The sequence below is a fragment of the Larus michahellis genome, chromosome 2, assembly GCF_964199755.1.
Source record: "Larus michahellis chromosome 2, bLarMic1.1, whole genome shotgun sequence".
NCBI classification, from domain to species: domain Eukaryota; kingdom Metazoa; phylum Chordata; class Aves; order Charadriiformes; family Laridae; genus Larus; species Larus michahellis.
In genome coordinates, this window is record NC_133897.1 from 104338098 (window position 1) to 104365158 (window position 27061).

General features: G+C 39.8%; 1 protein-coding gene across 5 annotated transcripts in view; it reads right to left on the bottom strand.

Annotated features, from left to right (window-relative positions):
* The window catches only part of CARMIL1 (capping protein regulator and myosin 1 linker 1), a 202066-nt gene that overhangs the window by 95976 nt on the left and 79029 nt on the right, over nt 1–27061 (bottom strand). For all 5 annotated transcript variants that reach the window (XM_074576489.1, XM_074576488.1, XM_074576486.1 and 2 more), the window contains exons 3-11: nt 24410–24460; nt 19936–19995; nt 17597–17718; nt 14891–14988; nt 14463–14533; nt 14256–14329; nt 9836–9911; nt 7142–7230; nt 2327–2421 (exon numbers count right to left, since the gene is read on the bottom strand). In XM_074576489.1, coding sequence (XP_074432590.1) covers nt 2327–2421; nt 7142–7230; nt 9836–9911; nt 14256–14329; nt 14463–14533; nt 14891–14988; nt 17597–17718; nt 19936–19995; nt 24410–24460 — 736 coding nt within the window. The remainder of the gene's footprint in view (nt 1–2326; nt 2422–7141; nt 7231–9835; nt 9912–14255; nt 14330–14462; nt 14534–14890; nt 14989–17596; nt 17719–19935; nt 19996–24409; nt 24461–27061) is intronic.

Here is a 27061-nt window from a genome sequence, read left to right on the forward strand (position 1 = left end):
CAGGTCGAGGGAGGTCATCCTCCCCCTCTACTCTGCCTTGGTGAGGCCGCACCTGGAGTACTGTGTCCAGCTCTGGGCTCCCCGGTTCAAGAAGGACAGGGAACTGCTGGAGAGGGTGCAGCAAAGGGCTACCAAGATGATGAGGGGACTGGAACACCTTTCCTATGAAGAAAAGCTGAGGGATTTGGGTCTCTTCAGTCTGGAAAAAAGACGGCTGAGGGGGGACCTTATCAACGCTTATAAATATTTAAAGGTTGGGTGTCAGGAGGATGGGGCCAGGATCTTTCCAGTGGTGCCCAGGGACAGGACAAGAGGTAACTGGCACAAACTTGAGCATAGGAAGTTCCGCCTAAACATAAGGAGGAACTTCTTTACCCTGAGGGTGGCAGAGCACTGGAACAGGCTGCCCAGGGAGGTGGTGGAGTCTCTGTCTCTGGAGACATTCAAAACCCGCCTGGACGCCTTCCTGTGCAACCTGCTCTAGGTGACCCTGCTCTGGCAGGGGGGGGTTGGACTAGATGATCTCCAGAGGTCCCTTCCAACCCTACGATTCTATGATTCTACCTTGCACACCGTGATTATCAGATTACAGGACATGTAAACCTTTCTTAAACTGAAAAGCTGCAATATTTGCACATTGCAATTACAGTTAATTTCTCTTTAAGTACTCATATAACTTACATAATTCTCTAATGAAAAGGTCACATTTTAATTGCACATGTGACAGGAGAGACTGAGATAATGAAAAAACCCTACTAATTTCTCCAACTTGTACTTTCTGCATTTCATTTGTATCTTGTACGTGGATACTGCAGAATGTTTTGAATCTATAGGTTTATTGCAAAGGAAGTTCGTTGCAAAAAAACACTGATATGTTGAAAAAAAAAAATCCCCTGCACTGTAGAATATCTACCAAATGCTTCAGTCATTTGTTTTGCTTTCAAGATGAAAATGAGTTCCTTTTAAAAAAACCCTTTCATATAACACAATCTAAATACACTTCTTCAAAAGCAGAATCAACAATCTAACAGCCTTTTTCCAACTTACGACAAATTTTTGTACAACGCAGTTCGGCCTACGGCACATTGTAATAATAACGTTCTTCAGCAAAACATTGGCTTTCACGTGACACAGATTCTTAAGGAGGGAAAGCAGTAATCAGCGGAAGAGTCAAAGCAATTCATGTGAACAATTTTAAATAAAAAACTACTCTGAATGGGTCAAACGCAAAAATATTTTCATACTTGTTTCTACTCAAAAGCAAGAGAGATACAAAAGAGGAAAAGAAAAAAACCCTTCCCATCTTTTTTTCCTCACTGAACCAGCAAGAACGGAGAGACACATGCAAAATTCTGTGTTAACAACATTCTGAGTCAGTCAGGTTGCAATCAAAATAAACAGTTTTTCCATTTTGAATCATGGCAGCAGACTGACTGGAAAATTTCCCCAAAACAAACCAAACAAAATAAGAAAAGGTTCACTGTATAAAATTCTTATTTTTCTTCTGGCCCTACAGGAGCACAAGATAGTCTGATCCCAGAACACTGTGTGCCTGGAATGCATTAAGTGAAGCAAATGGAAATCTCACATGGGCAGCGCTGAAGGGTCAACTCCAGACTGAAAGAATGTAACCTTATTTTAAAAATAAATGCCTCTTGGGTGAAAAGAGAGTAGACAAGGGAGGGGAATGACTTGACTCGGTATATACTGAAATCATGCCTAGCAGTGCCTAGTCTGAGAAAAGCTGAGCTGTTCAGCTTTATTTTCCATCTTGTGGAGTCAACAGCACTTTGCTCCGTAAGGATGCCAGTTATGCCAGCGTTACTGAACGCTGCCAAGTACTGGCAATGCTATGGACTAGAACAAAGCTGAAAAAACGAATAGTTTCAATACTAGAAATTTGTATGGAATTATGTTCTGAAATAAAAAAGCAAAGCCACCAGGAAAACACAATCCAAGCAACAAAGCTGCCTCATGCTTCATCTTTCAACTGATTACATTGCCTTTAAAAATGCACACCACTTCATTTACGCTCTAGTCCTAAACAGTCACTGTGTTCTATCTTCCTTTAAAAGAGACCTCTAAAAAAATGTAATGAAATCTAATGAAATCCATGGTTGGTTGAAGACATTTAAATATTTCTCAACAAGCTGATGGATACCTATAAATCAAAAAGAATAGTGATTCTCAGTCATTTGTGAAAAGCAGATATTTACAATAGCATTATACACAGAACAATAACCTATTATTCAGGCAAAGCTGAACAGAGCAGCAGTAATCCTCCTACTACATTTGTAGAAAGAGAAGAATATCAATGTTACAGTACCTCTGTCTTCAAGTGGATTGCTAGCAAGGTTGATCGTATGGAGTCCTGAGTTGGGATTATGGGCTAGGGCACTGGCTAGTTTCTGTGCAAAATCTCTGCAAGAAAAGAAGAGAGAGGAAGAAAGACTCCTGTTATCTCTTGTATCAACAGCACATTCAGAGACTTAAAAATGTCAAGGGATTACTAGATGGAAGTGACCCATCCTACCGCAGAGCAGTAACTGATTCTTCACAGTTTTAAACAATGCTTATCTGGCTAATCTGCTATCTTTCAAAGCAGGGTATTTTATAATTTATTTATTCGGTGTCTTAAGAGACTGAAGGGAACTCAATCAAAGCTCAAACTATTTTTGATAAAGAACTGTATATAAAATAGGATTTACACAAAATAACTTAAAACATCTTCCATCTCCTGCATGCTACGCATGGGTGGGATATAGACATCAACTTGTCTAACACTACCTCCTTCACTCACAAGCCAACCCCCTCACCTGCAGCAGCTCTCTACCAACAGTCACCCAAACAGAAGGGCTTTGCAGCATATCCAGAAGGTCAACAAACCAGGAATATTCCTGACCTTGTAAAACAGCAGGAATAACACTCTCAAAGAACAGCAGCACACTGATGAACTGGTCCTTGCTTGCTTCTTTTTACAGTGAGAAGCATCAAAGTACATAACTGGCTGACCACAGTTCTAGCAACGCGTCCCAAGAGAGACGGTGGTATATGAGTTCTATAATGCTCACAACAGCCAGGCCAGGTAGCAGAGATAGTTTTGAACTCACTTTAACCAACTATGGTAGGTAGCTGTAGTAGCATGACCTACCTCTGTTCAAATCCACCTGAGAGGCAAGGGAACACTGCCCTATCTCAGGGCATTTTGCTGCAGCTGGACTACTACCACCCACAGCCCTAAGTTCAAAGCTAGCTTGGGTTTTCCTACATGACCACACTCTTGAGTCAGGTGGAGGCATGTTCCTTGAATTAAGTCACAAGTCTGTTGGCCAGTAGCAGCTCTAACACAAATCCTCTGTCCTTGTACCTACTGGGAAGCTGTCATGTATTAGGGGACTAGCCCTACTGTGTGCTTTTGTTACAGTAAGATTATAATTTCAATGTTCTTACTTCATCTAAGTTAGTACTGATGTAGAAATCAAAAACATTCCTTGAGCTTCCTTCACAGAGCTCCTTTATCTCTGCCTTGAAGTACAATATCTTACCTCCTGTATGCCAGCGGTGGAGAGCCATCAGCTACATTGATAAAGAGTGCTAATTAACACTGCCCATTTTCCTCGGGACAGATACTGCCTACCATAAAAATGATCAGCCTGTGTGCTGAGAATAGCAGTGGAGGTAGTATCCTTTTCCAGGCTCTGGAAAAGAGTGGAGACTGGACAGCAATAGTCTCAATAGCTTTTCGTTATCCGTTGTTGCAAGGTGTACTTGAGTACAGACGTGTTCCAGGGAAGTTTAGTTTCCCTTTGAAACCCCATTTCCTTAGATGGACCCCTGGGGGTAGGACAGGTTCCAGTGCTGCAAATGCATGATGACGGGCTGCCTTTAGGAAAAGTGTATTCTCTTCTTAAGATACAAGCAGCGTGTGAATACAAACACTGAACAAAAAGAGATTTTGGGCTTGAATCTGTGCCACCTGACAGGCCTCAGGGTATCCTGCTTTGCTACCAGCTGCTGCTGCAGAAGACTACATATCTCCTGTAGGTCCTCAGTTACCTTTGCCAACACTCTGTGGATACCCTCCAGCATTTCAAATGGCACTAGATGCCTGTGGCTTAGGCAACTGAATCAAGCTCCTCATGTGCAGCCAAGAATGACGTTTTGAGTTCAAAAACAAAACAAAACAAAAAAAAAAAACAAAACCAAAAACAACCCACCTGTCTTCATGGGGAGTTTCCTCCTTTTCCTTCATCCCTAGAGGATTCCTGTCATTACAGTGTTCTGCCTCCACCTCCAGGCTTGTTTACAAACCCTGCTCCAGCTTTTGCCACCGATATAAGCAGGATTACCAGAACTTTTTGGACAACTGGGATGTGCGTGAACTATTTAGCAAAGGCACTACCACCAGAAAGCACCGGATTACCTTTGTAGGGCACATGGAGCTCCAAGGCTCATTTTGGAAAAAAACCTAACACAACTTCCCCACTCCCTGTGCAGCCTCTACCATAAATGGAGGCACCTGGGTGACATCCCTCCCCCTCCTTTTTCCACTCTTTGTTTCAAGTCCTAAAATTTATTCCTTTTTTTGGCTTCACACTTCAACTACAGAGCATGCAATGTAAGCCTGACACTTTCTATAAAGCATCAAATTCACTCTGTATGCATTGTGCAGACACACTTGCCTGAACTGAGGATATTCCGGCTTGGAGGTAAAGCCCAAAAAAGACCCACTGTAACTACTCATACGGCAGAGTAAGAATATTTCACCAAGGGTAAGAATAGCACAGATCTGAAAATCTCTGACAAACAAAACAATTCCTCAAGATCTGTCAAGACAACATCCCTGTAAGACAAAAGAGGATGTGCGTGGGAGGAACTAACATGGTTAGGTCTAAGGACATTCAGAGCACGGACAGATGAGACGCAACATCAGAGGCCCTCTGGGAGCCAGCAGAAGCAAACTCTGTTATCCCCCCTCTGTCATAGCCAGCCGTTCCCTTTGGAGCAGGGCTGCAGAAGCCCACGTAGGTGGCAGAAGGGACATTCTGCCCACCAGCTTTCAGAGAATGCATAAGCACAACAAATAGATCATTTTCACCACCTCCTGAAATCAGGCCTTTGCAGACTGAAGAACACATCCTGCAGTTTCATGGAAATTAATATTCTGGAATATCAGATATTCCCCCATTCCTCTAAAACACCTCAGGGATGTAACTCTCTTTTCAAGCTCCTTTATTCAGGTCATCCTGAACTTTTCTCCTTTCCTCAAAATCTGGGTATCACCGACCTCAGTTAACACACTTATCAAAACATTAGTGTTTGCTGTATGCATTAAAGACATCCAGCATAACCTAGACTGCACCCTTTAGGTCTGTTAGAGAAATGGCAGTGGGGATAAAATTTTCAAGAGCATCTAAACTGGCACAAATCTTACACACATGGAGTTTCACTTGACAACCTGTTTTCCCTAATGGCAAGTCCACACTTCCCTAGTCCTGGGTCCTTACAACTACTACTTCACAATAGTTTGCTGTCTCATCAGCTGGGACAATGACAAGTGTTTATGGGGCCGTGGCCCAAACCAAATCACAGAAACGAATAGCTAGAGGTAGAAAAGAATGAAATAGTATTAAACTGACTCTGCTGCAGGAAGAAATATGCTCTTGCAGCTGCTAAGGTATTTCTGAAAGCACTGCTCTTGGTAGCGCTTTCTTAACCCTGGTCCAGCAGTCTGTCACAGCTCATTAAAAATGACTGGTCTGTAAACTATGTCAAGGAAGACACCCAGCAACAACAGGATTTCCTCCTAGGAAGCAGATATGATAAATGGCAAAAGCGACGAATGCGTCCTTGACAAAAACAGACAGACAGTGCTGATCAGAGCAGATACGCACCAAGGCAAAATGCCAAACACCGTGCATGTAGATGGAGACATGAAAACCAAAGTCACAGGCTGATTATCTGTCAAGTCCTGTTAAAACTGAAACCAGTTAATCCAATTATGATAAGTTAAGGCAGGCCATGTGCAAAGGTAGTCAACGTATCTTTTAATATTAATAATTATCACTGGATTTCATGGCACATACTGCAAGAAAAATGAGATTACAATCAGGTGCTTATGTTTGAATGACAGCTATTAAAGGCAGTGCGCTAGTGATCAGAAAGTTTGGGTGTCATTCCAAACTCCACCTCAAGTTTCCCGTGTCATTTAGGCAATTCTCTTTTAAAGGTATTTCAATGCAAAACCCTTTTTAAAATAAGGGGAAAACAATCCAAACAATGAAAGAGGAGATAATGTAAAGCACACCAAATATTTCCCCTGTGCTTGTTTCCCGTCTTTATTTGCAATTCACTATAGTGTTCTGCTTCTCTCACCTTTCCACTGCTTTTTTTATTAACATAAAAATTCATCAGCACTAGAGTTTATCTTCTCTACATGGTCTTGGATACTATTCTAACACTAACACAAGGTACAAATACTTCCAACTGAGCTAGTTTGTAATTTGAACTTTGCTTCTATTTCCTGTGATAGGAAAAAAGCAAATACCTATATATACAAGGATTAAACTGTATGGCTTACCTCTACGTACCTTTCTTTTAAGGCTATGACAAGGCATTAAACTTAATTATCTACTTTCTTGCTTCTTTAAAAAAGTTGCTAATGTAGATGTCCTGTTATATTTGAGCAGACTGCAATTCACAGTAAGATAAGACAGCTCTCTTGGGAATGAAACAATCTGTTGTGCGAGATGGAATAGTACGCTTTTTCAACAAAACCTCAAACACTGTTTTTTAAATGATAAAAAGGTGTTCATACTTCTATTGGCAACCGTATTTGGAGAGGAACAGTGTAAGCTGATTTGGGGTTTGTGTTCTTATCCAATCTATTTTGTTCCACTTAACCCAACTCTCCAGGCAGATTCTTAAAAAAAAAAAAAAAAAAAAAATCAGTTTAAAGGGATTTCTTGGACTTAAGGAACCTCTGGAAAACCTGACAAAAAGCTTGTGACTACAGGCTCCTCAGACAAAGCAGACATTGATCATAAGTTTTTGTAATGCTTATTCTGGTTAACACACATGACACATCCGTTTTGATGGGAGTAAGCAGTAACTAATGCAACATTTCAAAGGAATTACTTACGTTCTAAGCCCGGCATTCTCTAATACCAGCTCTTCCAATCGATTGGACCTACTCACCACTCGCAGTATCTGCTCACAGACATCAGTGGACTGCCACAGAAAAGACAGAACAGTGTTAAGGAACACAAACATGGAACAGACGGTTACTGAGTTATAAGCTGTACATAGTAATGGGATCCAGGCTGTGATGAGCTTTTTGTCATACACAAATGGTAAGTAAGAATACCAGGAACATCCCAGAGAGAGAGTCAGATGGCAACAGAGGACTTCTGGAAAAGACTCCGGGAAGCAAAAGGCAGACTAAAAGCAACTCATTTACAAAGCTGGCCACCTGATCATAGGGGGCAGAGTTTTTATAATGATAGTGAAAAATCCAAACCCTGTGATTCAAAAAAATGCTCACTTAATTTTTAAAGAAATCTTGTTCATATGCATGATAATCCTTCAGAACAAAGTGGCAACTAGTGCAAAGAAGAATAGAGCCTGACCAGGAATAATAACTAAACACAGAGAAAGATGTCATAAGGCAGACAACAAAAACCACCAAAAAAACTCAAGAGCAAAAGCACTCTAGCTACAGGTCCTCCAAAGGCTGCTAAGGACTACGGCTTAAGGTTCAGTGTATTTCAGTATGACTTCTCCCAGTTTACAGAGAAGTAAATCCCATCTCATGATCTTACTGTTGTTGGATTCTAGAATTTGCATGGACATTTGCAAGTACCATGAACAAAACATGATAACAAAAGAGTTTGTTTGCTGTGCTCATTCAAATAGAGAGATAAAACCTTAATGATTCAAAAGCCATACAGTGAACTCTGTACGTCATCACCTTTTATTATAATCTTTTATTTCGCTTCTGGATTTGCCTTTTTTTTTTTTCCCCCCACATCACTGTCACCAACTTTCATGTGAAGTCCAAAGCTGAATTTCAGTTATCATCATGAAGTGCTGAAACTATTGTGTTATCCACCTTTAAAAACAATGTGACATTCATACCTGGGACATCTGTGTCTCTAATGACAACCTGATGTTTTCTAGGATTTTTTAAATTTTAAACTAATTGAATCTCCTAAAAAGAAAAAAAACCTGATCTACCACACATATAAAATCTTATTAATTCCTCACACAGTAAAGGTGACAATTTTTTTGAAAGACTGTCAACTCAGCCATCTTCGCAATTCTGTCCTTGCCTTCCATATTTCAGCAATTCAGAATATTACCACAATGCTTCTACAGCAGTGTGATTGCAAAGTGGAAAATTTCATGCATATACTATAAAAACACTATGGATACCACCTATCAAACACAATGTCAGAGCGGGACTCATGAAGCACAAAGCATTCAATGGCCCCCGGATATGTCTGACCTCATACCGACCCTCAGCAGTGTTCCTACGGCACAGATTTACTGCCCAACAAATTATGTTTTCCTGGTGCTTTTGACTGAAAACTAAATGTACGTAAGATAATTTTTTTTATTTTGTTTGTGTTTGTTTGGGTTTTTTTAAAGGAATTGATGCATTTTGAAGGTTGACAAAGTTTGTTTTCCACAGAAAAGTTGCTAAGAATTTCAAAAAACTTTCACATAAATGTATCTCAGACGGATAACGCAGCCAGTTCTTGTTCTAAGCAAACTACACCGGCCAGTCTTCTAACTAAGTAAACTATCTCATTTCATTGAAGCAGAAACTGATTAATTGCATTGTACCTTTTAACAATTGTGATTTTAACAGCAAACTACAACAGGATTAAAAATGCGTCCACTTTCATTCTGTGCATAATTCTGAGTAAGATGTCCCAGCAAGAAAGAAAAGTTTTTTGCCTACTCTTCTGCCAAGAATCACATAAGCTAGTTTCTACTGAATTTTCATGGAAAATGATAGCTTAGGAATGTGATAAGAGCATTTTCAGATCAATAAAATTGCATCAATTTAAACAAGATGAGACTCAACCTTCATTTTTAAGAACAAAAGCTTATGGATGTAAATTAAAGCAATTTCTCAAACCACTAGCTCCACCTGTGACTATAAACTTTCAAGTTTAGAAGAAATAGTGTATTTTGATATCTTTCAAAAGTCACCTAGTGACTGATTTTCTCGGCCCTTTCTTCAGTAGTCCAACACACTTAGATTTGCCCCCTTCTTGCTTTTCAGAAAGAAAACTGATGTGGAAGAGTATCGATGTCACACATCACTACATACTTATTACTACACAGGGTTAGCTTCAAACAATTCGGAGAAAAATTCATCAAGTTGCAATGAAAATTAAGAGGAAAAACCTGCTTTGTATGCTAGAAAAAACCAGAATCTTCATATTTTCTTTACATCTCCCCAAAGCAACTGAGATTTCTGTCTGCTTTAGAGTTAATTTCCTATTTAGTCACCCAATATTGTTTGAGGGAGCTAGCAAAGCCTAATAAAGTAGTTTTATGGGCTACTGCTATTGCTCAACAAGTTTTCAATCCTTATTCACTTGAAATTTTGACAAGACCTGACTCTCAGCAGTGTTTCTACAGCATGAATTAACTATCCAACAGTTTATATTTTCCTGATATGATTAAGGAAAAAAAAAACCAACTTCAACAGATTGCAATTTGTACTTGCCTAAAAAAGTTCACCTTGAAAAATGTAATAGCATCCTCTAAAACACAGCACAGCCTGGTAGAATCAGGTATACTGTTACAATTTATTACTTACTAATTTCAGATCCTTGGAGGACAGCTTTGTAAACCACTGATTATACTCCAGAGCAGCAACTATAGGTATTAAGTCTCTAGAAAAAGAAAAACACTTTTACACACATTTCATATAACTGTCGGCTTTGGTCTTTTGAAACAATCTCTTAAGCGTTTTTCCGTATTTAATTCCCCATGCTTTTGCAATGCTAATTGCCTACCATCCCCATTACAGAAAGCTCTACATTCTAAAAAAGAAGCATCACCAGCAGCTGCGTCTTTCTCATATTTTAATACAAATTTTTGACTAGCCAACTGACATCCATTCTCGCATGAATTTTTAAACCCGGAATTTGTCTGGGATGCCATTCCTACTTTTAGCATTACTTTTTACTCAGCCTGTGACATATTTAAGCTTCTTAATCACCTCTAATTATAATTGAGCATGACACTAAAAAGCTTTTTTGGCAGTCTGATGATTTAATATAAATCCATGACTGAATGCTTCTAGAGAACACCTCCTTGTCTCATCTCTATAGTTAAATTCCCCCAAGAAGCAGGAGACCTGCAAAAGGATAATGCAACTGACAGCACAAACCCTCCTTAATTGTAAAAGGGATTTCACAAATGAAATTCTAAATTATTCCCATTTTCTTCATTCCAAGCCTCTTAATGTGATCTGCTCTCCCTCTGTTGAGTTTCTCCAATAACAGACATTGATAAATGTCATGTCCGTACACTACCCCCCAGCAGAATCATCCATCAAGCACTAGCATACAATTTAGCAGCGCAGCACTTGGATCATTTTGACACAGCATATTAAATACATATATACATCTACGCTTGGACTTTACTTAGAAACCCCTCGTCTTTATAGAAGAGCTGTAACATACATGAAATTATCCAACCAGTGAAATAGTTTCATCCGAGCCTCTGTTTTTGCAGGGAGAAATTTTAAAATATTGGGTTTTATAAGCTAGTCCCACCCCTCCCAGCTTTTCATTCAGGACATACGCAGGTAGGCACAGCTCTGCACTAAACAAGCAGCACCTTTCTCACATCTTCTTTTCCTTCTTCCTCTCTTTTACTTTTCCTCCACAAACACTTAGTCGGTTCAGGGTGTTTGTTAAACATGTAGGAAAGCCAGGACAAAAGGCAGCATCATATGGACCAGCCTTCAGCAGGCTAAATCGGGAACTGCAGTTGCTAGATTTGGAAGTGGAAGCCCATCACTAAGGTAACAGTAAGAAGGTGCAGCATTTCGCAGCAAAAGACTGTAGCCCACCAACTGTGAAGCTCATGCAAATAGACCGTTTTCACACTTCTGCAGAGGAACTAGTGTGTGGTGCCCTTCAAGGACTAAGCCTGCTTTCCATCTTGTTCACAGCACACATCAAGCCTCATGGTGAATTCATTTCCACTGGCACAGTAGAGTCTTATCAGCTTCATGAAGCGTATAGATTTATTTCTGTCCACCACGTTGTTTTTGTTCCTACACACACACACTTTATCTCCATGTAAAGCAGTAACTGACTAGTGAAATGTTAGGGCGGGAAAAAAAACAACCCAGAGGTATTTTCCTCTCAAGCTGGCCAGGCAGGAACCTTGCTATGGAGTAAGGAACGTCCACATAGAGGTTTGTTCCTCCTTTGCCCTCCCCTGGAGTGATCGGTAAGAAGGTAATGAATTAGCAGCTTTGAAGTCCCTCTTGCCAGTGCCTTTGCCTTGGAAGCGAAATGAACGTTAAGAGGTCTAATTTTGGCTTATCCACCCAGTCGTAACCGGCTCTTGCTTTGAGCTTGCCTAACCTCATTGCACTTGTTACTGAGTTTTCCTCTTCAAAATTATATACTGCTTTATTCACTTTGTTCTATGAAATTCTAGATGTGGTACTAACAGCGATCCGAATTCTTTTGCAATATACTATGAAAGAACACTAACGACCGTTTCCAGAAGCAGGGCCTTCTCATAACTTTCCCTCATTGAGTTATATTGAATTGCTTATATTTATTAGTTTGTTTACTAATCCAGAATAAATTAAAATTTACAAAATGTAAATCTGTGCCACCTTAAAATGTAAACAGATTCTGTTCTTCTGGAATGCAGAAAATCTCTGCAAGCTTCAACAACATTCAAGCTTCATTAATGCCATCACGTTTTTTCAAGATCTCTGTTCCTGACTGTATTTAAGATAGCAAGAAATCTAACCAGGGCAAAGGAAAAAATTATCTATCCAATCATGCTTTCCTGACCATTTTTTGAATGTCCAAATATGCTAAAACATATGCTACCCAGATGAAAATTATGCTACTGGGTTAAATAAGCCCTGTTCACTTTCAGTCTTTTTTTTTTGTTGTTAAACAATTATATGGTTCACAGCACAACATAACTCCAGATAAAACCTCAGAAGTCATGTTCCCATGTGGCAAGCCATGCTATGCACTCTAAGCATCAGACACTCTGGGAACTTGAATTTATCTATAATTCATGCCATCTTATGTTGACCTCTACCAGAAATGCTTTACTAGGAAAAAAACACAAATTGTTTATTTTTGCAATGCATAGCCCCTGCATCTAGAGAACTGGTGTACCCATCCTACCTCGCTTCACAGCTACTCCACAACATGAAGCATATAGCTTTAGCAATCCCAAAAATTAGGTGGACAAGATATACAACAATCTGTCAAAATCCAAAGCATGATGGCATATTGTTAATTTATAGTACTGTCACTGTGCTAAATGTATCACAAAACATTCACATACATTCTTGAATTGACTGGGATCTCAGATCCTAATTTGTATTTTGAATCAATATCATAAGGTTTTGACTTCCTAAAAAAATTTAGTTTTCTTGAAATTTCAATCCAAAACGTTTTTCTCAGTTCAGTCCTCAACATGTAGAAACTCTCATCACAAGATGGATTCCACGGCATGTAAATGGCTCCAAAACTATTTTGAATCTTTGGACTTACACAGTCATGAGAAATTTCCTGAAGACTTTTATTAACAACACAAATATGTTTCCTCATTGATATCAATTTTGTAAGGTATACTTCAATTAAAAGCTCCTGTGAAGCAACAAACCCGTTATTCCATTTTCCAAAAGCCAACTCATTTGAACCAGCTGAGATATTCTAAATACCTAAAACACTTCTTCTACCTACTCTTTTCTAAAAAGTAATATTTTTCACCTGTACAATAAATTGTTCAAACATTTGATTTCTATTGAAGCTGGGTATCCGTGACTTTCTCAAGAATGCCCCGTGGTTTTCTCTGCACTTCCACCTTGCAGCATGTTTAAAGCATTCTTATGTTCTTGTCCCACATTCGCTTGTGCTGAATAATATTCCTTTCCTTATCTTCTCTCAGCAAGGCTAAACCACCCAAACGGTCTTTGGCTACATCCGTCATGCACCAGTTGCAGCCCTGTAGTCTTGTTGGATTCACTTCTGAATTAGCCAACACAGGTACAACTTGGTAACTCTGCATAGGATTCAGTGCAGACTGTGAAAACCCACCACAGAAGCTGGGTAAGTATTTCAGTGGAGTTTTTTGCAAGTTTACATACTAGATAGCTTAAAGCTGCAAATAATGCTGGCAAAATACTCTTATTTACCTACCTCCAAGCTCAGCCTTCCTGTTACAATATTTTAACATCGTACCTCTGACGGATTCTTAATTCTTCCGCTAGGCTTTCCCAAAGAAACAAATGCTTTCTCTATTTTATTTACAGTGTCTTAAATTTGTCATTTTCCTTGTATAATGATGGATTTTAGCTAAGACTTCCTCCCATTCCCTCCTACTTAAGTATCTTCAGATTCAACTTTCTTAGAATCCAATTTTCTCAGCCAGCTAAATTCAGTAAACCAAATACAACACTTAGCTAAGTTTCAGCATCTCATAGTTAAATTACCCACAATTAGTTCCTTTCTGGAAGTACACATTTTTGATAGCATCTATTGTAAGTGGAGAAACTACTGGCTGGGATTCATTTGAACAACTTAAACCTTCTACTGACTTGCTGACAAAAATAATTTCCTTTACTGTGTACACCATGAGAAAAACATTCTGCATAAGACTGCATAATTTCCTTTTTCGCTTTGCCCACCAGATGTAGTTGCATGTTTTCTCTGCTGAATTTGAGCTCTTATATCCGCCATCACAGGAAAAGTATCTATCTGCTAACTTTTTGGAGTGCTTCCAATAGCAAAATATATCATCTCAGGCTCCTCAATGCAATGTGCTCTCCATGGGGCTTTTGTGCAAAAACAGCAGCTTTGTGCCGAAAACTAAAAATGCTACAGATGGTCATTTCAGAGGTCTACACATTCAAGTAACAGCTATAGGACCATCACACTTCAGCAAGGGGAGGTGAGCCCTGTTGTGAGGGGGAAACAAGGAAATTTTGCAAAATACTAGCACCATTACTGCATAATGTTTACCTGTGGTCAAGGTGACTGAAGTCTTGCAAATTCAGCTCCCTGGTATCTTGTGTCAGATAAATTGTATCAACATCCTGTTAAAAATATATACAGAAATGCATCTTTACAGAACTGTTGTGGTTTTTTTTCTAAGTGGTATGATTTACCTGCTTTTTCATCATTTGCACAGATAGCTGAAAAGAGCTCCAGAACAAGACATGTACCTACCCACTGTACTTCTTCTCTATAGGGAAATCCAAGCCAATCACAAACACAGGCATACATCTGCGAAAAGCCTCCTAAAAACAACCCAAGAGCGTATTTAACATAATCATAAAACGAGCAAACAAACAAATATCTAAAAGCATACTTTAATACTTATACTTAAAGATTCAGTCTTTCAAAACTCACGCTCTTTTTCTCTCAGAAGGCTGTCCATTGTGTTGCTGAAAGAAACTGAGACTATCCTATCTTTGCCCAGCAGGTTGCAGGAAAGCTTAAAATAGTGCCTTCACCTACCAATCAGAAGTCTGCTCCATACTAATTACACCTTAAAACTAATTACACCTTTAGAAGCTTCTGCCAGAAATAGAATTAAACTTCCTGACACTGCAATTCCAGCCTTTTTATATTTGAGCCTTTGAATTCATTCTCACCACAAGGTCCAAGTTCTGCCACTGTCTGACTGTCCCACAGGGCCTGGAGATTAGCCAGTCTTTCTGAAGGCTCCATAGTTACTTTTTTCAGAATCCTCCTAGATGCAAAAGGGGGGAAAAAAAAAAATACTCATTCATGACTTTGAAATATTTTTAAATTCATAAATCTTCTCTATTTCAAGTACAATTTTAAACGAGTGTATAGGAAGAATTACCATCTTTCATACAACTCACTTCTCTGCCTAAAAGTCACACTCCTGCCGCCCAGCAGGAGTAACTTTTATTTGTCTCTTCTTTCTTTCTAATGATTAAGCCTGGGACTACTGGAGCAACCGAGCCCTTTTCTATGACAGGATCACTCAATCTAAGGAGACTTGTGGCCCTCAACCAACACAAGGATGCCCAAAATAGGGGTGAGACATGGTATTACTTGTTACCCTGAAACTGCTGCTGTTTATACAGTGCTTTTATGCAGTAAAAACACTATGGTGCAAAGAGCCACAGAGCATGCTGAGTAGCTGCATGTGGCCTCTGGGCTGCACTCTAGATAACCAGCTCCAATCTTTGTAATTTGCTAGTGTTCTTCGTTCCTTAAACAAAACCTTCCCTAAACAAAACCTTCCCTAAACAAAACCCTTCCTCCCTTTTAAGAAATTAAACTCTCTGTTTTCTGAATGACAGGACTGCCTCATAAACTGCAGAACTCCATAAAACAGAGGGACAGAATTAATCAAAGATACTAATGAGAGAATCCTTTTTACCCCTTTTTGCTTGTTCTGGTCTTATATGATCTGCATAACTCCAATGCCTTCATTTTGGAAAGTAATGCCTCTTGAGAGGAGAGCAAGAAAATTGATTTCTTTTCCGGGACCCAAGCTCTCCACACAGCTACAACAAATGCTCCAGCAACGTTCTCAAGAAAGCCCAGAGAAAACACGTACAGAGTGTGGCCAGCAGGTCAAAGGAGGTCATCCTCCCCCTCTACTCTGCCTTGGTGAGGCCGCACCTGGAGTACTGTGTCCAGTTCTGGGCTCCTCAGTCCATGAGGGACAGGGAACTGCTGGAGGGGGTGCAGCAAAGGGCCACGAAGATGATTAGGGCACTGGAACACCTCTCCTATGAGGAAAGGCTGAGGGACTTGGGTCTTTTTAGTCTGGAAAAAAGACGGCTGAGGGGGGACCTTATCAACACTTATAAATACTTACAGGGTGGGTGTCAGGAGGATGGGGATAGTATTTTGTTCAGTGGTGCCAAGTGACAGAACAAGAAGTAATGGGCACAAACGTGAGCATAGGAAGTTCCACCTAAACATGAGGAGGAACTTCTTTACCCTGAGGGTGACAGAGCACTGGAATGGGCTGCTCAGAGAGGTGGTGGAGTCTCTGTCTCTGGAGACATTCAAAACCCACCTGGACGCCTTCCTGTGCAACCTGCTCTAGGTGACCCTGCTCTGGCAGGGGGGTTGGACTAGATGATCTCCAGAGATCCCTTCCAACCCTTACCGTTCTGTGATTCTGTCTCAAGGCCTTCACAGACACCCAGACAAACACGCACAGCCTTGCAGCCCTCTTGACTCTACTCTTTTTGCCTACATTTCTCACATCACTACTGAGATTTTACAGCAAACACACTTACAAATATTCACTTGTATGTGTGCTTTTTGAAGGGAGAGCTTGATGTCCATTCAAGCAGTTAATAATACTGCCACAGAGATAAACTGGAAGTAAAAAAAAGAAACTGCCAGCCAGAGTTCATGAACTTGATTTCCTACTCCACCTACAGGAAAGGTGAATAATAAAGACATGCACCCAAAATAAAATATGTAATTTTAGCCTGTTCACATCTAATGCCTGTTACAAAAGCTCACTTAGAAAGACCAATGCGTCCTGGAAAATTCTTTTGCATAGTCCACTTTCTCTAATATTGCTGAAAACCAGGAGCTGAAGAGAGTCATAGTAGAGCTGCATGATCTGGTAGAGAGTGATGAAGATGAGGCAAGGACAGAGAGAAGAAATAAAATAAAATAAAATGAAGAAAAACTACTGAGAGTTGCTTCAAGATAATAAAATTCAGAGGCACAGACACAAGAAAAAAAACCCAAAGACAAGAACAACACATAAAGCAGAGCAAAAAAGCTAGAGAAGAAGATGTATGATGCAAAGAACCAGTTACACCATGGAAGCTATATGACAAGACTGCCCAAGGCTCAGTTTTGAAGAACAAGGCTCCCAGTTATGTGCGTTATTTCACAAACACTGAAAGTAAACAGAACTTTTCCCTCCTCTCCCAACTCAGATTTTACTTCTGGTGAAAAAATACAAACCAAAACAAAAAATCCCTCTGAATATCACAGCTGTTTATGGGGAAAGGAGTAAATTGCAAGAAAAAGCCAGAACCTAAGCTATACCTGAGGTTGAAGAGGCAATACGGTAAAACGAAAACTTAAGATTCCAAATACCTGCATCGTCCTTTCAAAATGAAGGCTCTTTTGATCCTACAGAGCGTGCATAGCCTACCTACACTCTGCACTGCCTCCTGGTTCTGTCATGTACCTGTATGAAAGCTTAGTGCTTGCCTCAAAGTGTTACTCGTACCCTTTAAGTGCACTTCTGAGGTCAGGGTGGGAGACCAGTGGACAAAGAGCAGTGGCTTGTCACCCTTTCCACATAATCGGTTGCCATTAAAGGTGCCCTAAAAGACACTTACACTGGGGAGAGTCCAGGGAATATCTTCCTGAGGCAGGTCCCGATGTGCGCCAGCACCTCGTTCACATCCTCCGAAGATGCCATCTTCATGGAGATGCTGCATTTCTCAGTTTCCATAATCAACTGTAAATATAAAAGGGCATGAGGGCAGGAACTGGTTCTCATATAATTCATGTCCATTTAAAAAGGAGAGCATTTTGAATGCCAGCTGAATGCTTTGCATGCCAGTAGGAATCTGTTATTCTTTAAGACATGACACGACAACGCTCCAGGTAAAGTTTCTGAAAACCGTTCTGGAATGTACAAGATCCCTATATTCAAACTTTGCTTTTCCTAAGAGTGCCCTGCTTCCCACGGGAATAAGAGTTTCAAAGGATCTTGACCTCAGCTGACACTTTGAAAACCAAGAACTTTTCACAGCATTGTCCTCTTTTGAAACACGTCCCAGAACACCAGGAGAAGCGAGTGCAGCCTGACAGGAAACTATTGAACGAGCAGGGCCTGCTTCCTCCAGCAAAAAGTAAAAGTCTTTAATGGCTGTGATCCTCTGGAAAAGCTCTAATGCTTTGATCTACGTCGTTTAAGAAAATGTTATGGTAATATATTGTCTCGGTTCAGACGAAGCAGTAACTCAGATAACTGTCCTGCTGACTGGGGGATACGTGCTTCAGCTAGGGGAAAAAATAAAGCCTTTTGCAACTCATCTATCATATATTGAGTGTTTAGCATCAAATCAGATTGCTGTATGACTGACACATCAGGTCTGCTCTGCTTTCAGCTGCATCGTAGGAAGCAATGTAATGTTTCTGTCTTCTCCAGTGCAAATATGTAGCACAGCCCAAGTTATAAACTCTTTTAGATGAGGAACTGTGCATACGCAGCAAGGAGCTAACATTAGGAATAAATAAGAAGTATAGATAGACAACACAAGAGGGGACACTGCATAATATGCTGAAGATGATTGTTTTTTATTGAAACTGGTTCCAAGGGCTCTTTTGGTTCCCAGTTCATGTCTAGGGTCATCACCAGGATAACCCTCATTATCCCAAAAGCACACCGAGAATCTTCACACCTTTTCCTACCAATTCAACTCCTTTTTGAACCTGTTGCTGTCACTCCCTGAAGATGAATGAGTGGGCAAGTTACTGCTGTTTTTCATTGTCATCGATATTAACACAACACTTCCCTATTCGTTCACTTATCTTACAGTGGGAAGCTCTTCATGGCTTTCTGTGAGATGCCAAGCACGAGACTACATCCTTCAGGTATCACAGGTATAACATGCTGTTTGCAGGAAAACTGCAACAATACCATTTGCCCCACAAGCAATAATCTGGGATTCTGCCTGCCTTCAGCTATAAGCCTTAGACGTTTAAAACACAAATGAATGTAAACATGCAAAACCTTAAAAAGTATTTTAGGAAAATGGTATGCTAAGTGAAGCTGCTGAAAATCCCTTGTAAACCCTGTTACAACAGTGACTGTCTATGCCTCCAAAATAACTACCATTGGCTAGCATGGCATGTTAGTACCTTAAATAAAGCCACAAAAACACACACAAAATTTACTAAACATCTCCCCTTTAAAATAATAAACATCTGGACCTTTTTTTTTTCTCTTTTAAGGAAAGCTTCAAAAGCCAGGTTAAAAAGATGACATGTTAAACATAAAGAGAGCTTTTCAGAGTTCAAATAAAGTGTCAGACACTCCTATTTTTAAAAAGCTCTTTAAAAGCCAAACACATGAAACACATGAAGACTTTGATACAATTGAACTGTCAAATCTTGTCAACAAGTTCATCTTATGAATGAAAAACGTATTAAAGGCATTCTTCTTTTCAGCACCTTCTCTGACATTCACTGTTTTGGGTGCATAACTTGCTGTCAAATATACTTTGTGTTGTATACAATAATGGCACCAAGAATAGTTGGAAGCAAACCGTTTCTGCCTGCAATGTAAGCAGTAGCTTTTGGCTTCACCATAAAAGTATATGCCACAGAAGCCGTTCAATCTTGTGTGGTGATGACTCTATACCAGCTGACATGGTTCTGTCATCTCTGAGAAACATATTCACTTACGAGACAAAATGAAAATTTGTACCACATTGAACTAGGAAAAAAGTCATTTCTTATCGTCATCCCACCTGCACAACCCATTCCAAAAATTGACTCTTTAAATTCTTGTAATTATTGTTAAGATTTTAAAGCAGCATGAATATAAGAATGCAAACATCCAGTGTGCTCACTGGATGGGGACACCTGCATGTGCAAGCAGTACCTCCTTGACTGGAACAGATTTAGCAATGAGTAAACAAGTATCTTTTATCTAGAATACACTCACCTGACCCGGTTTACTGGAAGTTACTCCTTGGATTTCCAAGTAGCTGAAAGTTACTTCTAACTGTAGTTAAAAAAGAAAATGCCACATTAGTGCAAATATCTTATTTTAAAAAGCACTTACACTTTAGCGTGAGGTTAAGAAAACCTTGAGCGATGCTACTGTTATTTTACATCAGTTTCTGTAATTGACAGTAAGTACTTGTTAATATCTTATCTGGTAGCATTTTACACTAAAAGAACACTTACATTTGCTTGTTACAGGTTCAAATGGTTATTAGAGGTTATAGGAATACCACACCGGACCTTTTACCGTAAGCTATAAGAACATAAGCTTATAATAAAATTTATGAAAAATTTTACTATAAAAAGCATTGTTTATAAATACCCTACTGATACGTACTCTTGTGACTGAATAATTATTAATTATAATACTTACAGTATCACATATTACTCTTTCATTATTTACACTGACCATACGTGCGAAAAATTTTACTGCACAGAAGCTGGAGAGACATGCACACAATTTTTTATTTATATGTGTATAAATAAAAGTATCATAGATAGATGGATAGATAGATATAGATATATAAATGCTCAGTACTGCTTTAGCATGTCTAAAAGCATAAGAAGAAATAATACATTAGTTTTGCCTGAGCGGGTCATCTGGATGACAGTCAGGATAGGCAGGGAAGAAGGACAAACATACTGAATCCAAATGGAAGCTTAGAAGAAGGCAGGAAAGCCGCCTTCTCCAAGGACAAACCTAGGGCTACAGGGAGGGTGCCAAGATCTGAATTCACAGCTACACAGACAAACATTTTGACAGCTGAGATATGCAGAAAGAAACAAACCTCTTGGACTGAATCATAGCTACAGGGTAAGACATTATCATGGTCATTTCCTTTTATTTATCATTAAAACCATTGTAACTGAGCAGTCTGTTTGAATTGCACAGTTTCCTGTACTTTATCTCAGCCTAGGTTCACAGTCAGGGTGCTCTCAGGTTAACTGGCAAACACCATATTATTCTCTTTCTGTATTTGTGGCAATCTTTTAAAAAGACAACCCTGAATGACTTCTGGAGTGCTCAGAAGCCAGATGCAGCTCTCAAGACTCCCTCTCCGCAAAGGCTCCAACAGCACAGAAGTCAGGAACATGCCAGTTTCCAATCATAAGAACCAGCTAAAAGTTTTCCAGAAAGCAACGAGATGCAAGATAGTAGGGAGAGCTCCTAAATGCCAAGGTCTCACCGGCAAATCTGTAAGTAGTCACCAACAGTGTTACCGCAGGATGAAGCTGCCCAAAAAAATTCCAGTTAAAATAGTTATGATTTAGAATACACTGAAATTTAGAGGGATTTAATGAAATAGAAGACCTTTTTTTAAGCACTGAGCTACATTATCCACTCACAGCTGCAGAGACTGAAGGTGTTATTACTGTCTATTTGTTCTTTGTTGCTTATTTTCTGAATCCTTTTCTCTTCAGTTACCCTTGCGATTTGACAGCACCACAAGATACAAGCACTCCCTCAGCCGTTTCTGTGCAAGGTTCACCTTCCACCAAAGACCTAGTTCAGGGGCCAAACTTTACTCTGAATCTTCACGCACTTCGTTTCACTTATTCTGCTGCAGGGGCAGCACCCTACAGTTTCAGACCACAGGGGTGCCGTGGCAGCTGCTTATGAAGCGAGTGCGCACAGGGAAGCGAGGCAGGAGAGGCAGAACCAACACAAGCATCGTCTCAGTGCCCACGCCAGCATCTTGCATTCTTCCAAGGGTAAGACATTCACTTCTCTTCAGACCTCTTCAGCGCCTTATTTCTAAGCCAAGACTGGCAACCTTTTGTGATGACAGGACACGGCCCCGTTAGTTCATTCAGGCCAGAAAAAAAAAAAAAAAAAAGAAATAAAATACCATAGCAGCTCTTGTTGGCTACTGGAGTAAGCCAGACTGCACGTATAGAAGTGAAGGGTTCTTTTTCTCCAGCGCTGGTCAAATTAAAAAAAACATATGAGACTATCTAACATTTGTTTACCCAAATCTCATAATGAAATTTTTGGGAAAAGTTTCTATGATTGAAATCCTTCCTATTCTGCAAATTATTTACCTACCAGATTGAAGTTTCTGCTTTTGCCAACATATTTTGTACGTGCAAACATATATATATGTACACACAGTCAAAAATTTCTTTCTAGTCCTGAGAAAAGTTTACACAGATCCAGATTCAAGAATTCAATCTGCAAAAATCCTTTTGACTAGAATTAACAAATACCAGGAAACGTGGCAGCACACCTATAGTACATCTTTGGCTCGGTTTCCTACTTAAAAACATGGATTTACAATCCTTGCTTTGCAGGAAAAACACAGAATATTCTAAATATCATCTACATCAAACTATGAACATTTTCTTACAAGGTTTTAATAAGTATAATCCCATTTATTCCCTTCAATTATATTTTTTAAAAATCCTCTTAAAAGTCTACGAGCGCCTCTCATTTAGGGACCCTTCAATTACCAATACAGCTAATTTCACACTTTCCAATTTTTTCAATCAAAACTTAATGAAAGCTGGCACTAGAAATACGTTCACAAACCTGAATTATGTTCCCACAAATATTTCATACGCTTCTCTGCGGGGTTGATGACACATCCAACATTTACTAATGTTGTAACTACTTTTTATATAGACTATAACAAGGATTAGGAGGCTCTAAGCACAGCACTTCCTTTCCTATCAATCCACCTAGAGTAGTGGAAATGAACTGATTGGACCAGAGTGTAAAGTTAGGAGTTGGCCATTGTAATATCCTTGCTCTAAGGATAATCGTGTGAGTTGATATTGTATTCTCCCTTTTCACTTTGATCCTTGTTTAGTAGATACATCTCAACAGCATTGTTTAAGGAAAAGTGAAGCTTGGAATCAGATGTATTAACAAGAGTCACTCAGAACTGGCCTTCTCTCAGCGTACCCATTTTTGTGAGAGAATCCAGTGTCTTTGCTGCATGTTCTCAGTAACTGCTAGCAGTTACTGTGTGCAGTTATATGTAAGTTCTTGGGTTGAGAAAGCTTCTGAGCAGCTTTTGAAAATAGTACAGACTTTAGAATATTCAGACATTTTCACTAATCCTTCTAAAAAACAAATGCATTTTCAACCATCCTAATAACTGTTCAGATATACAAAGTTTTATTTTGACATAAACCATGAGCAGAAGCAGTTTCTTCTGACCACATTTCCTCCATTTGTTACCACTAAAGTAACAACTTTGTTATTACAGCATACATATTCCAGATTTCCATGAAAACAGAAACAAGTTTTTCAATTAAATAAATCCATTTAATAAAAGGTGTTTTGAGAAGGGTCTGAAATGCTAAACCAGAAGTACAGTTATTCCTTAGTACACCAAGCTCTAGCCTTTAAGAGCTTTTTGATGAATTACAATGGCTTTGTTATTATTTAACAAGATCACCATCACCACCTGTCCATCATACTGCCATTGCGCTCGTGTCTGAGCTGTTCATCAACTGGCTCTATGTTTCCATGCAACCAGACACTAAATCCTGTCTTAAAAAACAGGCTGCAAACTGCAGCGATCCAGAAGCCAACAGACAACCAAAGATATCTCTGCTGCAGGGACAGGGTGATAACTGAGGAAAATAAATTTCAGCAGAAATTCAAGTTAGTCATCCTGCCTGTCAGTCAGCATCTTAAAATTATAAGTAAGGGAAAGTCACACTTACCAGTGACCATAACTGAAAATCTGATATCAATCATGCCCTTTATTGATCCTCTTTTTTCTACAAAGCATATACACACCCACACACATATCTATGTGTAAAACACAGCAAAGCAGAATATATGCCGAATCCCCATTCACTGATTCCAAGCTGGGCAAGAAATATTCTTCCACATCAGTTATTTTCTTTCACAGGGAAATTATCTTTCTCTGCTACAACAATCATTACAAATTGTCACAGGAGTAGATAAAATACTTCACTGTCATTGGCAAGGCAGGTTGGCAAGATGCTTTTCAAAGTGAACCATAGAAATCACCAGAAAACAGATGAATTTAATAAACCTCAATGTAATTTCTGTCTCCAAATCAAATATGACACTACAAACACTAGAGGAAATAACGCCATCAGCTTGTTTAGACATAAACAGTCCCACTACAAAGGTCATCAGGCTCATCTCACAGTTCTTCAAGTCGGTGTTTCCAACATACTTCTTCACCCGCCTGCATTTCTAGAAGTTAAAATTCCTCTGAAACTGTATATACAAATTGACAAATCAATTTAAGACAGACACTAACAGAAGCACTGCTGTAACTCAGCACCATGCAACGTACCATTCCACAATTATTATATTTTTAAACAGATGCACAAGTATAAAATATGCTAAGTTTATGCAACTTAGTTTAAGCAACTTACATCTGTATCTGAAAACCAGAATATTTATAGAAATACAGTGGCTTTACCTTGGTGGGAATCCGAGATGTTAAAAGAAATGCCCGACATGATGCCAACACCTATTGAAAAAAAAGAATAGAATTTGTGATAAATATTTAATTTATCAGGAATATTATTAAAGATTCTTCTCCAGGAAAATCCTGATAGCAGAGGGAAAAAGCCTCTAGTAGAGTGACTGCCAATTCGATTTGCTGTCATACACTGAAGTAAGCAAAAATGGGCTCAGATCCAGTAGAGCATAGTGAAGAGACTGCTGCAATCTGATCAGCTATAAGCTAGTTAGTACAGCGTCAAACTGAAGAAATGTATTAAATCAATCTCTCAAGAAATTCCAATACCAATCTTAGTGAAATTTTAAAAAGAAGCAAGGATAAGAAGTCCTACCAGAAACATATGAAGTACTTAAATATAACAAAAATGTACAAGATAAACATGATATTACTACTAATATAAGAGACCACAAGCAAACATTTTCTTTTGGACACACTCAGTGTATTTCTAGAGTAACAATGCAAAGATTTCTCATTGACACCACCTACATTTCTTCTCCAGCAAGGACAATGGAAAAATGCAATTAGATTAGTGAGACCAGTGACTTTAGGGAGAAAACACAACAAAACAAATATTTCAGAAGTTATTGCCAATCAAAATACAATGATATATAAAATCTCCAGTAGCACATTCCACTCTCAGATTTTAGGCTCTGCAAAGGGATGACTCACTTTGAAAAACTGGAGTGTGGCTTTTTGATTTATCTGCCTGTGGAATGAGATGGATCCATCTTTTTCCAGACAAAAGACTGAAACAAACTTAATTTGAACATATGGATCAAAATCCTGCAGCACATGCAGAGCTTTTTACACATCTGGAACCTCCTGAAGCCAGTTCTGCTCCGTAAATATCCATCTCCAGGTGAGCAGGTTGACACGAAATGCATTCCTTACTCAGAGAGGGAGAACCATCCTGAGAAGGCAACGCAGTACCCAGCTCCAAACACCATTCAAACACTTTGGAGACTGGATTCCAGCTTTGGTTATCTAAGCTGAACCAAATCTTGCTAAAATCAAAACACACGAGTGCTGTACTAGTGTTAAAATCATAGAATCACAGAATTGCCTAGGTTGGAAGGGACCTTTCAGATCATCAAGTCCAACCATCAGCCTAACACTGACAAAAACCATCACTAAACTGTGTCTCTATGCACCACAGCTACCTGTCTTCTAAATACCACCAGGGATGACTATTCCACCACTTCCCTGGTGGTGGCAGGGCAGCCTGTTCCAATGCTTGATAACACTTTCAGTGTAAAATTTTTTCTTAATACCCAATCTAAACCTCCCCTGGTGCAACTTGGAGACATTTCCTCTTTTTCTATCGCCTGTTACTTGGGACATTGATGCCCACCCTCACTACAGCCTCCTTTCAGGTAGTCATAGAGAGCGATAAGGTCTCCTCTCAGCCTCCTTTTCTCCAGGCTAAATAACCCCAGTTCCCTCAGCTGCTCCTCATAAGACTTGCTCTCCAGACCACCTCTCACCAGCTCCGTTGCCCTTCTCTGGACTCGCTCCAGCACTTCAATGTCTTTCCTGTAGTGAGGAAAGACATTGGACATTAGCAGATTGTTTCAGGGTTGATGCAATCAGACCTAGTTCTCTGGTTATCACAGATGTAGAGCCAAACCATTGTGGAATAGTAACCATTGCCTCCATTACGGCTTACCCCAACACTGAAGCCCCCTTATGCTGGCTGGAACACCACCGCTGCCACTCAGCTGGCATGTCCAGGTGCTGTCAGACAGACCTGCCTCGTCCCCTTGCACTCAGGCATGGGGGAGAAATAGTCTCTTCTGCTCTCCTCCCAGCTGTGCCCATCACAAGTACACCTTTGGCAATCCGACACATTAAGAAGGGTCAACTCGAGTGGTTTTACCACTGCACAGTTTCCGCAGAAAAGCTTCGCTATCAGTAAGAAGAAAACCCAACCTTACGCATCATCGCACCCACACACAAGCTGCCCAGCTCTGAAGAGGGGTAGGTGATCAGGCACCCTCCCTGCACCAGCACCACCAGCTAAATGCCTCCAGAGCAGTAGGTAGAGCAGCTGCAACAGCTTCTCCACATCTCCTTCTGGTCACCACATCTCAGGTGAAGCAGTGAGACAGTCAGGGGAAAGGACGGATTTTGCAGACCTGCTTTCCATATTTACCTCGTAGGTAGTGGCTTACAACATTAGAGAGATCAGTGTTCCTGTGTATGCCACCACAGTGGGACAGCTGGTTACAGGAAAATCATGTCACAGCCCTATTATAAAACATTTGCCTGTACATATGGGGTTCAAGCTACTTTAAAGCATTGACAGGGTCCCTTTAAACATTATTACGGTACACACCAGCAAATAACAAAGTTAAATGCACACCAGGTAGCAGAAGGCGGTAACACAATTATATTGGAAAAGGATGTTCCACCAGAGCACGTGTCAGTGTATCTTTGCATCATAGAGGTACCAGGGCTCCCAAAGTGATCTTGCTAAAACCAACAAAGCTGAAGTACCCACTTATCTTAATAAGATGCATTTACATACAAAGGAGAGGGCTGCTGTAAGATGAGATTCTCCACTCAGCCAGTAAATAAAATACTCTTGAGCAATAAAATGGTACAAAA